The sequence below is a fragment of the Neodiprion lecontei genome, chromosome 3, assembly GCF_021901455.1.
Source record: "Neodiprion lecontei isolate iyNeoLeco1 chromosome 3, iyNeoLeco1.1, whole genome shotgun sequence".
In the NCBI taxonomy this organism is placed as follows: Eukaryota; Metazoa; Arthropoda; class Insecta; order Hymenoptera; family Diprionidae; genus Neodiprion; species Neodiprion lecontei.
The window spans coordinates 42,061,374-42,075,646 of record NC_060262.1 but is presented as its reverse complement, the minus strand read 5'-3'; the positions used below and the strand labels follow the sequence as shown (position 1 = coordinate 42,075,646).

Below are 14,273 nucleotides of genomic sequence, written 5' to 3'. Positions count from 1 at the left end.
GTAATTTGATGACGCCGAATAGAATGGTAATAACAATTTCGTAATCAACCCCCGAGACCATATTTCGAAAAAGGAAATAAGTGTTCCATGTTCATTTGCGTATCTTTAAAAATAAGCGAAAAAAGGGTGAGTGAGAATTTATTTTTGAACAAAGTTAGACTAACTCTTACGTAAGAAATACGTAACAAACAATCTGCCATACATGCGAATTTAATACTTTTTTTATTATTTGAAAGTTAGGTTTTCGCCCGCCCCCCCCCCCCTTGCTCGCCGATTTGAATGGTTTTTCTTTTTTTTTTCTCCCTTATTTTTGAAGATACGAAGATGAACATAGGGTACTTTTTTACGCTTTTTCTTCCCCCAAGAACTATTATTTGACACATTTTTTATATAAAGTTATTAGAATCGGAATTGAACGGTTTAACCCTTTTTTTTTAATGACCTCGGGGATTGGTTGAAAAATTGTTATCACCATTCGTTTCAGCGTCATCGATTTACCCTTGGAACAAGTTTCCGAATTAATACCTAAAAAGTACTACCTCTTAATTTTCTACTTTTTTATTGAAGCAACGCAACGCTGCGTACAGCCAACGCGACTGTGACGACGTAACGGCCAATTTTCATTAGCGTTATCAGCGGGGCTGTGCGTTAAAAGCACGCATATTAATCGAGTGGATAATATGACGGTATTAATTACCGAACAGCTCCGCATCGCCGAGCGATAAGAATTTAGGCAGCAGCTAAATCCAGTCGCCAACTGTTGCAATTGCTCAACATCGAGAGGGATTAATTCGGCGATTCAATAACTCACCGATCCATTAGCCAGATTCGGTAATTTCGAGGCGGCGCCCGAGACGACCAGATTGTTCGGTCCCCGTTTCAGGGCCTGACGAATGGCCTGGAAACAGGTATTTCTTCGACCGACCGGGTGGCTCAGCATAAGTAATCCTCCTCGACGATGACCGCTCAGGTTTTCTCCCGGGTAGCACGTGTCCAGGAATACACGTGTCACACGGCTCTTACGACGAGCTCCCCGCCCTCCGCCCACCTCGGAGGGTTCACCCGAACATTTCGCCGCCAACGCACGTCGAGCCCTTCATTGTATCCTGCATGTGTATCGACAAAGGCGATCGCTGTTTATGGGCCAGTGCTTGACCGGCAGCGGTCACCTTTGAGGGTAAGCCGTTGTTAGAATCTGAACGAGGGCCTTGGACGCGTAGCATGCGGTCACGGAGAATAAAAGAGAGGAAATCAGAGGAAATCGGCTGTACCCTGATTCAGAGCGATCGTTTTTTCTACCAGATTTTACACATTATACTGTAAGAGGTAACGAACATTTTTTGGTTCCTGTCACGATGTAAGGAAATAAGGTGTGTCACATCTGTTACAGACCGATTTTCGATCAGTCTGCTCATATCCAAGATGACGTCACAAAAATCACGCAAATAGGTTACTCGAGGTTATTTATTGATTTCCGTACATACCGTTTGCTGAAAATGCAAATTTCTGCGGTCAAGTGTTGCAAAAATAATAATGTAAACACTGAATGAGAAAATATCAAGCCTATTATATGACGTCACCTTGGTTATGTTTTCCGATCGGTTCAACCAAAGCGTACGCGCATTGTTTCGCCTTATTTAATTACACGATGGGTCCTGTGGGGTGCTCCTGGGATTTTACCGAATCGAGTCTGGTGCGGACGGAACGACGGACCAGTGTCTAATTCGAATTGTTGAAGGTGGGTGATAACCGGCGGAAGCTCGACATGGTGGCACCCTTCATAGCTGGAGTGAGACAATGTGGGAAAACAAACGCGCAGGCAACGTTGCTCGAAACAACACTAACATCCTCGTGTAACGAAAGTTTCAAGAGCGTACACATAGACATAAGGCGCACAGGCTGCGAAGGAGAAACGGGATAAACGTGACAAACCGTAACCTGTCCCACGGGATAAAGTTGAGGAGGCTGATTGTGAGTGTCGCGTCGTTGCCCGCACTGTCTGCCCCGACACCATGCCTCCCCTGTTTGCGCTTTACAGACTCGGTTAATCCCTATGTTGGTTTTGTACGAGATGATAGGGGTAACTTCTTCTTCTTCTTCTTCCTCTTCTTCCTGCACCTTTTTTATAGCAACGCTCAAAACTCTTCCGCCGCGACGCGGCTCCCTCAGGCAAACGTTATACGTTTTGTTTACGTTTCAACGACGATTAGATCCCCGAAACTCTTCCGACTGACTCGCAGTTATACTTTCCTCGTCATTACACAACCGCAAGGATTGAGAAAACAATTATGAGAGAGAAAAACCGCTGCTTTTGCGGTCAGTGGGTGGTTCATGTATTCAACGCTACCGACAAGTGGTCCACGACTATGATCTGTGAGGCATTTTCATCGTGATGGAATTGTAGCAGGTACGTTACATGCCTAGAACAATGCCAAAAGAGCGTATAATTTTTAAAAATTCTTTTATTGCGTTGCCAATCGCTCCTTACACATATTTTCAAGCTAAATATTGAAAGAAAATATTGTACGCCCTTTTTGAATTATCACCGTGATGTTCAAGAGTAGGAAATAATGGATGTTTTTACCTATTTGCTTTTCATACGAAGACTCGGATGATAGTTACATTCATGCCATTTCCAGAGGCAATCTATACTTTCATGTGTGCGAGCCTGAAGGTTGTGAAGGTACATTCAGGCTTGATTTATCCTACTTTCTACATTTCACACAACCTTTTCCCTACTCGCTTGGTATGGATGCTATTCTTATGGTAATATTTTACTTTGTATAATGTTTGATCCGTCTTTAATGCGCTCGTACTTTCTTAATATCGCCCGAGGAGCATCGTTATATAATATTTACGTATCAGCTCCATTCGCCCGGAGGTTAACATGTTGGGCTCACAGCCATAATTGAATCATTATTAATAAATCTTTATCTCACTTTTCACTTATCTTCTCACTTTTTCTATTACGATTCAATTGCCAAGTGTCTTATACGTTGTATTACGATGATAGTTACAGACAAATTTAAATACGATCTACGAACAAACCTGCGAAATCAACCTGGTGAAGATCGGAGCTGGAGAAAAGAATGCGAGTTCAAATCTTCCAGTGAAAATTGGGCAATCGTCTTCAAGTTTCGATCCACCGACGCCTACGAGGATAAGTTGCGCATGATGAGTTTCACTTTTTAAGCGGTTCTGCGGATCGTTCAATGCCCAGAAAGCCTACGAACGATGATCCGATTCGGCGGAGGTATTTGATCGAGAGGTCAGTACCAGTACCAAGTCGGAAAGTGCAAGCCGGCCTGATAACAGTCAGAGTATTGAACTATGGCGGCCCTTAATTCCGGCATCGATGCTGCATATCAAAGTGTGTAAGCGCGCGTTTAATCAACATCGAACAAGATAAGTCGACGAGCGTGCGTCGTTGCACAAGTCAACGGAAAGTAAATAATTTCTCGTGCTTGGTGCAGCGCGTCGGACGAAACCGCGACCTAAAAATTTATCCAGCTCGGCGAGAAACGACGAAGATTGAAGAAGAGGTGATTCGTTTCGAGACGAATAGAACCAGACGTGGGAGGTGTCATTCTTCGATCCAATGTCAAAGGTTACTTCACTTTGTCCGCTGACCGGATGGCCGAGACACCCTGCGGCTAAAACACGCGCAACATCTGCCTATAACGCCTGATGGCATTTCAGCTTCTCACGATTACTCTTCCTCCTCAGGATGGAAACATCGATTTGGGATCGAAACATGTCCGTGTAACGTTAGTTTATCAGTGCCACGGGCTTCGTTCGCATCTCCTACCGCAAACGGATGTTTGCCTTTTCATTCGTTGCATTATATTCAGTCTGTATACCTACACGGATTTCGCGCTACGAAGATCCATCGATTATCCGATTTTTTACCTATTTCATCACTGAACATGCATTTGTTGATGGAAACTTTCTATTGCTTCATATGTTTCTCAGACGATTGGCTCTGAGTAGGTACAGTAAAGAGACCGCTTTTTCGCTACTCCAGGATATCAGGAGTGTCACAGGGTGTCCTGTGGTCCTGGAAATTTTCTTGAAGTTTGCTTGTCCTTCAATAGTCCTGGAAATATTCTATTTTTAATAACCTTGAATTCGTCACAGATTTTTCACTGGAAAACATGAATGACATATCTTTCAGTTCCTAACATTCGTAAGGTAAGCACGACATGCGCGAATGATCAGGGTGATCAACGATACATAAATAATTATTTTAAATTTCGGCCCGATAACGAACGACGTATGAAGCACCGTGGTTTCTTCAGACTTCGAATTTCCTTCACAAAATAAAGGGACATAATACGAGTAGTCGAGCAGCTTATTCACAGTTCCGCAAGTAGCGGTACTGCTCGTTCGAATTTACATTTCGGACAATTTCGAAGACGAGATTAGGCAGGTACAAAGTGATCTATCGTGTACGCAGGAAATAGCTTTCTAAAAGCCGTTCAACACCTGGCAGCGATTTTGTGCGATATCATTTTTCACTTTGGCGTTCATTCGAGGCCTTGCGAGAGAGTTCAAGATTGATCCGACACGTGCCAGCTGCAGTATTCCCGTATCGACGATGGCTCGAATAATATCGTTACAAGGTACCTAAACAGAGAGATGATCCGGAACATCGCCCTCTTAGATTATATGTACGTAATTTATTCGTTGGATTGCTTTCTTTATTTCTAACCGCCAATCCTCACCGATCGATGCCTGTGTGTACAATTTCCTTCGTACCACGACGATCGCATTGCTGTGAACCGTTAGATTAACAATTCGAGTTGTATTATCGGTTGAAATACGTACACGATGCGGAACAACAGCTGCAGGCTGCTCGTAACGTGGCCATCGTCTAGTCTGGTACTTACCAACTATTGAAACGGTGACGCGGCCTACAAGCATAATCTTTATTGATAACCCCGGGAGCTTTGGCAATAGGTTGAAACTCGTACATCGAAGGAACATGAAGGGCGTTTCTCTCGGAGTCGTCCGCGCATTGACCCAAATTGCGGAGATCAGTTAAAAGTCGCAGCGTATTTCACACGTTGGAACCGAGTAAGTATCTTTACGCCTGCGGTTAACAGCGGCCGGAGGTTCTTCTTAGCCCATAGCCGCAGGCCTGATCGGCGAGAACTAAATGTTGGTAAATTTTTTCCATTTTTATTATTCTTTTCTTTTCTTTTTTTTTTTATTATCATTCACTCACGTATACCTCATCATATTTTTCGCTTCGTCTGCTAAATGCGAAGCATTTCTACATCTGCCAGAACACTCTCAGACGGCAACGGTTCGAGCAAAAGTGAATATGATCGATCGTCCTGTGAAGTCCGGAAAAATGATTATTCCTATCGTTGGTAGAATCTGTATGAAAAATAAAAAAAAATATGTATAAATCCATTCGTTAGCTGCAAACCCGGATATCGTCGTGGAAAGCATCATTCAAGGCTGCAACGTAGTGAAGTAGACAAATCGATCGGGTGGAAAATCGGTAACGCGTTAAGTTTTTAGACGTATAAAGATTTATCTTCTTGAGGTGTTTTAGCCAACGGCTTAACAGGTTAATAATTAGCTACTATATACGGCCATCATTTACTTAAGTGCATTATATTATCACGCTAATGCCGGTCATAACTAATTGCAAAATGAAGAGCGACGCCCAGGCTGACCGGTAAATTATTATCATTAGTCCAAAGCGTGGTAATACCAAACGATTTATCGTATTCGCCCACTATAGGTGTCGGACAATAACTATGACTGTGTATTAGGGTGTTTCAGAAAAAAATTATTCACGATTTTTCACCGTGGCATCCCTAAAAAGTTTGTTTAGGTCAAAAGAAAGGTTCTGTCAACATATTAGCGTTCTCCGTTTGGTGGAAGATCACGCTCATTTCAAATTTCACTTCTTTCACATTTTTTTTTTTTTTCTAATTAGCGAAGAAACACTTTGTAGCACTTCAATTATTATTTCTTACTTGACATTTATGGGTTGAACCCAAAGATCACGATCCATAACACAACGATGTATCAATTGAGAATATTATACTCCTAAATTAAAAGTTTATGTTAGATTACAACTATATCTTATGAGATTGAATTAATACTGAAAAGAAGGTCAGATACACTTCTCAAACATCAACCGGAGACTTAATGTTACAAGTGTGGGTCTCCTTACCGACGTAAATTGATATTACGATTGTTGTAAGCAATAAAAAAAATTTTATTCACGATTCTTCATAAATGTAAAAAAAAAAAAATATACAAAATTGAAAAATCAACAGAGCTCAATTTTCCGCATAACATAAAACCCATATATTTTGCCACGGTGAAAAATAGAAAATTATTTTTCTCCCAAACACCCTACTGTGTACAGATCATGCGGTGCGGGTTGATTTTTTTTTTCTAAAACGAAAAAACGTGTCAACGACAAAGGAAGAAAAGAGTAAGACGTGTTATCCCAACAAGTAACACGCAAGTACAGTAAAACGTGTAGTGGTGAAAAATACAGTTATATAAAATGAGGAATTTTGCCTCGAAGCGTTAGACAATCAACAGGACTCTTTGGCGTTCCTCGATCCCGCGGGTACGGCAAACAACATTAACAAGCCTAATTTATTCGAACATCATTATTTATCTTGGACAACAGTTCGTCCGTTCGAGCCTCCAGCTCATAGCTCGGCGGCTCGACGGCAAAACGCCCGTGAAATTAGACGCTTTTCAGCTTCGTACCGGATCGGGCCGATCCGATAAGCGTGGCCGATTTAATCGCTGTTTTAGCTCGCATTGTTAACGATCTCCGCCCTTTGTTCCGACGATGACAAATCGGGCGCAATTATCACTCGGTCACCTCCATCGCTGTTCGCCCTTTATAGGTATTATCTACACCATAAGTGCCGCGTCTAGAATGTCTTACAGCTTCGTAGACACGCGTGCCTGACTCGAGGTATACGGACGTACATATCGCGGTCCTCTTCAAGCACTTTCATCTAAAGAGGATGTATGGGACGGGATCTATTCTCTTTGCTTCTCACCGCTCAAACGCACCGTGTGTGCAATGTGTTATATATTATAGGTGACGGGATCATGAGTTGTATGCTGCGATCTACGTCCAGTAATCAACGTCCTAAGCTGCGTCGTCGTAGATAAGAGAGTATCGTGCTGCTGTTGCACAAGTTCATTTCTATACGCTGTAGAGACGAATGTAGTTCACGGTATTCTTTCGATATTACGTTTCTCTGGATTCGGAGGAGACGAGAAGTTGTTACAATCAGACATCGTATGAAAAGTTGAGTTTTCACTTCGTTTCAACGTTTTAAAGTCTAATCAATCACCTTCGATATATCATTTACAGATTTATGCTGTGCGTGTGTGCATGTGAATGGCTTGATGATTTTAAACTAGATAACTTGTAACTTTGTTGTTCGTAACTTGTAGAGTTCTTTGTAAAAACGTACGTTTCTTTGTCCGATGAGAATTGGAAACGCATGGCACGATTCAGATGATATTTGGTCCGTTTGGTTCGCTTCGTTAAACTTAGAACTGGTCAGAATTTGAGAAAACTCGGCTGGGTCATCTCCGAGTTTCTTTTTTTCAAGATAAACACGTGTCTGTCAAAACTTGTTATTTCCGCATTCTTCCTACAGACCGGTCGATATTTTCCGCTTGTCTTTTCTTGAAATCATTCAATGAATACCTGGATAATTTTTCAAAAAATCAGCATCAGAGACACAACTTGAAAATGAAGCGGTTCGGCATTATTATTAGTGAATCAAGCTCCATTCCGTGGTTACACACGTCTGCAACTGCAAAACTGAACATGTTTTTTATACTGTTTATCATATATTTTCACTCACTGAAACCTGGAAAAATACTAAAAAAGTATCATCACGTCAGGTTTTTTCTTAAACTCGTGTTTGTAGTTTCATTCAGAGTTAAACTCCCGTTTAACTCGAAATTTGGTATCCTATTCTTGATTATGAAAATCCTGTGCAAAACTGATTTCTTACTACAATTTAATATGTATTAGTGTGAGACTCAGGAATAAATAGAAACAGAGAGATAGAAAACGGAAAGCAGAAGCGTGTTCTGAGGTGTAACAGAGAAGAAGAAGAGGTTTCACAGGCGAAAGGAATGAACACGAAATGTAAATGCATTTCATAGAGAAATCGTTTGTTTAATTTTATAAGAAACATTGTTTAGCTTATTGTAATAAAATGGTGGTCTTTTCATTATTGTTATGCTTTTTTTTATGCAAATGCCATGTATTTTGCAAGAATACTGTACGTGATGGAGGGAAATGTTGGTCATTTTTGTATTCAGCACACTTGAAAACGCAATATTTACCGATAACATCCCATGCGGCTGAAAAAAAATATTGTCTTGCAGACCTGCGTTAGTTTTCTGCATTAGCAGCGATGTGAAAAATGGACTTGGTCCTGTTGACTGAAGATCAGCAGCTGCCTTCCCAGAATCTGAAACTTGGTAATAAGACGTGCGTCAGATGCTCGATTCCGTATTTCAACAAAAACGCTAGTAACCCAAATCCCTAGGTGCGGTTGAAAAGGGCAAACTATTCAATAGACTCGTGCCGATCTATGAAAGCTGCAGTAGCAGCCGTTCACAGAGTGCAAGCATTCAAGATATTCGGTGCACGCGCTGATGTAATCCGAGCAGCTCTGGCTGCAGTGTTTAAAAACTTTTTGGAACGTTATTCAAAACTCGGTTCTGAGCCGTCTTTTTACCGAGGAACAGACGACAGAGCGGCGAGCTTATCGGCCAGCTGTCCGAGCCCATTATATGCATTATGTATACATATATGTTTATACAGCGCTAAATTATAATAATATTGTATTACCGACGGCATGCCTTTATTAATTGTAACGCACAAGGCTCGAATCCCTATGACAAAAGATATACACGATATTGGAACCTTCAATATCGCAGAGTATTTTCATTACATATGTATATTAGTTATATGCAATACAAGTCGAACGTATTATTAACTTTTACCGTTAGGGAAGATATGGATTCGGTCGAATGTAAGATTTCATTTTTATATAAATTATTATATTATATATAAATTACGCGCGAGGCATCGACGTAGAATGCAGGAAACCCGGGCGAAATGTGAAAAAATCAACGCGCGAATCGAGACACGCGATCTCCGCGCATTATAGCTTCTAGCTTTCTATCTTTGCGGCACTTTGACACCGACTACGACGACACGTGCGATAGAGTGAATGGGTGAGTGAGTGAATGAACGAGCGAATGAATGGACCCGAATGAGAGTTCTGCACGGTTGCGGTGTAGCCGTGAATTCGCGATTCGTCTGTCAGGTGACCTTGGCAGAACTTGAATGGCGCCGAAGCCAAGGTGAACGAATGGCTGGGTATTTTTCAATGGCGATTCGCGCGCTCTTGCTGTAATAACAAAATTTTTCAAAGCCATTGCAGTCATATTTTATCACTCGGTCTTCTCCGGTTCCGCTCGCGTTTCCACACTTGCTGGAAAATTCAGTCGACGGTTTCCATCGCAAACTCAGTAAAACGGTCCCTGCAATGAACATCCGTCCGTTTGTTAGCCGTGGGAAGCTAGACTGTAGCCAGCTACTTTATCGTTCTACTACGGTAGCATTTGTTTGTCTAGCCAGGATAAGTTTACCAGGATATTACAAGTTAGCCGCGTTGAAAAAGCTCCCAGTTCGCTGGAAGAGAACGAGATAAGGACTGGGGAATTACATCGCGAGGTTTTATAGCTGTACAAGATTAAGTTCGACAAAGGACCGAAAAAGAGTGAAACGGTTCGTTCTTTCTCTTGTTTCCGGAATTCTCATAAAAATTCAAACATCTCGGAAGTTCCCACAGAATTTTAGGGGGGGGGGGGGGGGGGGATGAAAAAAAGATTGACAATTTCATGCTTTGAGCAACAACGTCGAGCAAAGCTTCGTGTACGAGAATTCGAATAGCTTTAAGGGTGTGTAACTGGCTATGCATTCGCAACCAAAAGTGAATCTGGTCGACGATATTGAATACTTTGTGATAAGATTAAAATCAGAAGAAAAATCAACCACCAGAAAGACGATAAAAAAATTAAATTTCAATAATAATAATGCCCAAAAGTTATCAATATATTGTTTAAACAAATCATTGTTTGGCAAATTTTTAGGGAATGTTTTTTTGTGGAGCGAAATGAATTCCTTGATTTTTCTGAATACACATGAATTTTTCAAGAATTATTTCGTTATTTTGAAATTTTTGTTTTAGTAAAATTGTAAAGGCTGTATTCACGAAACTAGTCGTTATTAATGCCCCGGAAATTTCCTAATCGTAATGTACAACGGTTTTACGAAAACTTGTATAAAATTCACGATTTTATCTCCATTTTTCAAGATTAAAAACCTTTGAAATTTCAAAACAACGAGAAAATTCTTAAGAAATTCATGTATATTCAGAAAAGTCAACGAATGCATTTCACATGACAAAAAAAAAAAAAAAAAAATTCCCTGATAATTTGTTACACATTGATAACTTTTGAGGATTATTATTGTTATTCAAATTTAATTTTCTCACCGTCTTTATTGCGGTTGATTTTTCTTCGATCTTTATCTTATCGCAAAGTATTCAATATCGTCGACGAGACTGACTTTTGATCGAGAATGCATAGCCAGTTACACATCCTTAAGGCTAGTCGAATTCTCGTACACGAAGCTTCGCTCGACGTTGTTGCTCAAAGCATGAAATTGTCCATGATTTTTTTATTCGACCGCACGCCGCAGGCCGTGGAAGATCCAAACGCTAAACGGTGCGTACAATTTCTGGGTCTTTCGGACAACGCGGTATTCCTTATTCCTTAGTTCGGCCGTATCGCGGTGAGCGGCGCTGTTTCCTCCGAGTCTCGGATGATCGCGAGGCTGTTCAGTCCGCGATCAGTCGCCCGCGAGATTCGGAGTGCGACACGGCCTCGTGATTTTACAGGTTGCGGTTCGAGCCGAACTGACGGATACACACGTATCACATAAGTTTATACTTAGCAAACAGGGACCAGAGCCGGCGAGAAGTCAACACTTTCGCCGAAAGTATTGAAAGCTTTTTCGATTCGTCCGATCGAGACAGACGTTGATTAGAATCTAAGAGCCGTTGCCCGGTCTTTACGACGTCATTTTATCGGATCAGGGTGGATCGAACCACGTGCTTAGATATTCTAAACGAAACGGAAGAAATTGGAAGGCGGGAGGGAGAGACGAAGAGTAATAAGGGAGGAAAAAGGGGCGAAGGTGGGAGGGTGAAGGATCCGCGATTTCGGGATCGATCGGCCGAGTGTCTCGGTGGGTGTTGAGAGTTGGTGCAGGGTGTTGATAAACCGTTAAATAAATGCAGTTATCAAGTGCGGCGGGTGGATAGTTCGCGCAGTCGCGGTTGCCGCCGATTTTAAAACGAGGATGAGGGTGAACCAGTGTCGCCAGTGATTTCACGCGAGGTGTAAGATAGAACGTACGTTATACTGACCAAGGATGCTAGACACCTGCCGGACAGAGTCCGATTAACCTAGCGACGACATTAACGAGACCGTTGCGAACAGCAGACTCGTCGGGACGATGACACCGAGAATAATCCTCCCCCTCCTTACGGGGATCGCGGTCCTCGCGACTTGTCTGGAGGGCAGGTATCACCTCGAGGCAACGGGGCTGAGGCACCACAGACACGACCGGCACCACAAGGTCCGGGACCAGGAGCTGGTGCTCGGAGGATCGCGGCGGCGAGCCTGGGAGGAAGACGAGGATGAGGATCGTTACGTGCCTCGGGAGAGGCACGAGGCACCCCAAAGGCGGTGGCGAAATCGCGCGGAGGACAGGCGAGTCCGCTACTTCCGGGGCGATTCGCGGCGTCCTGGTTCCCACACTTCCGGACGAACGTGGGGCTTTCGGAACCCTGTTCAACCCTACGGTGGTAAGTGGCGTCAGGACGAGGACCCCGATGACTACGACGTCCGCGATAGGTGGCGGGGACGGGGGCGGGGGTGGGTCTACGACGACGAGGACGAGGGGTACGAGGTCGACGACGAGGAGTTCTACCCTCCGAGGAGGGCGACGAGGCCAAGGAAGAACAGACACGAGGCCAGGCGGCACAGGGTCGAGGTCGAGGACGAGGGCGAGGAGTACTACGAGTACGACGACGAGTACGAGGACGATTACGGGGACTACGACGTCCAGGAGACCGAACCTCGGCCACCGTCCAGACACGGGGGGAGGAAACACGAGCAGCGGGGTAAGAAGGGGTCGAAACCGCTCCTGACCCAAGAGGAGGACGATGTCAACGAGGTTGAGAACCGCGACGAGGACGAGGACGATCTATGGGGCGAGAACGACGACGAGGATTACGACGAGACCGTCGACGAGTCCTCGGAGTCCGGCGAGGAGGACTCCTCGACCATCAAGGCCATCGACGAGGTTATCAGGTCACTCAAGGCCAAGCCTCCTCCGACGACACCGAGGTCCATGACACGACGGGATTACAGGAACGTCGAGACGGAGAGGTACGGAGAGGTGACGAGGGGACGGTCGCATCCTCGTCCGTATTCCCGGCCCTATAACCGCGAGGCCGTGAAACCGAGTCCCAGACAGCCGCACAGGACGTCGCATAAAAGAACGCCGAGTAATTCGGGCGGGTACTTTGGCACATCTACGACGACGATGTCGACCCTGCCAAAGTACACCAACGAGTTGTCGGCTCCGATGCAGAATTCGTCCTTCGGCAAGGTGTCCAAGGTTAAGAATAAGGCTTCCGGTGCCACGGGTCGGACCACGGAACGTCCCGATATCCATCCGACGACCAAGAACGTTGAACAGGACTATGAGGAGTACGAGAATGACGGGAGCGACGATAAACCCGAGGACGTCGACGACCCTGACGTTGAAGCCGAGCCGGAGGAAAACGACGACGACAAGAAATGGCCCTCTGAGAAGGATCAGGTGAGTTTTTATCAGACTCCGCTTATCCCACCTTCTATCTTATACCCATTCAACTTTCGTCGCTGATCGTGTACCTTGCGGCATGAAAGAGGCGGTGTCGTGTAACTGGCTTGATACGCATTGTCTGCTTGGTAGAGTTATTGGTTCTAATCTTCTATCCGGACACTCCCTTTCACTGTCTACCTGGTAATCGATCCACGCAATTGCTTTTCGCACTGTAAACGTTTCGTCAACTTGAACTTGGACGATTTGATACACTGGAGGCAAGTGATGATTCCAGTTATTGAAAATAAATAATCAAAGCTCGTCAGGCACTCCATTAATTAATTCTCTCGGATGTGCGAAATTGATTGAAGGTCCAAGAGGAATTCTGAGAATGCATCGATCGATTCGAAATCAAATTTTTCACACTCTTCTTCGCGTTAAAGGTGATCCGCAAGCTTTGTATCCAGTCCGAAAGCCACGTGCCAAAGTTCGTTCGCTCTACTCTGTATTGTAGAGTATATGTAATACATGTAGAGTACAAAAGTGAATAGGTACACGGGTGCTGTTGGTACCTACTGTAATTGTGTGGGAGTATTTATTTACACCATACCTATCTTATCATAATAATACGACATTGATAATGATGATGGTAACAATAATAATGGTAATGATACCGAGAACTTCGTTGGAATGCGTATCAAGATGCAAATCAGTCGATGCCAGTCTATCGATATTATAATGACGATTCTACGACCACACAGCACACAGCAACCATGTAAAGTTTCGTCGATTCAACCTTGGCGCCAAAGTGACGAGTTTAACGTAAACCATAAAGGTTATTTGATCATTGGCGATTCTAATAAGACTGGTTATTTTGCCAATTTGAATAAAACGCCGAACGTGCAGTCGAGAAATATTACAAGTTTTTTTTTTTTTTTGAAAGTGATGATTTCAATTGATTGACGTCGCGTATTACAAAGTTATCGAAATAATTGTAAAATTAAAAAATAAAAAATTAACTCAGCGTATAACGAAAACTTGACTGCCAACTTCATTCCTTTGACCAATTACTGAAAACCTTGCTTACATCCTGGATTTTTAAAATACCGTTGCGGATCTTCGCTTTCTTTGAACCACCTACGTCAACTTTTGCGTGCAGGCTGCAGCCGTTGGCGATTGTGGCAAACTTTTTTCTTCCTTCTTTTCTCCATCTTCGTTCTCGTAGGATCGACGATTACCCGGGAAACAATAGCGGCGGAGTATCTCAGAGCAATGAACGATTTACAAACCGTCCATTGAATAC

The 14,273-nt window shown here is 43.5% G+C and overlaps 1 protein-coding gene across 1 annotated transcript in view; it reads left to right on the top strand.

The window, feature by feature from the left end:
* Positions 1-10,945: 10,945 nt before the first annotated feature.
* Positions 10,946-14,273, top strand: part of LOC107223139 (myb-like protein X) — a 73,788-nt gene continuing 70,460 nt past the window's right edge. The window contains exon 1 of the mRNA XM_046734168.1: positions 10,946-12,985. Coding sequence (XP_046590124.1) covers positions 11,612-12,985 — 1,374 coding nt within the window. The 5' untranslated portion in view covers positions 10,946-11,611. The remainder of the gene's footprint in view (positions 12,986-14,273) is intronic.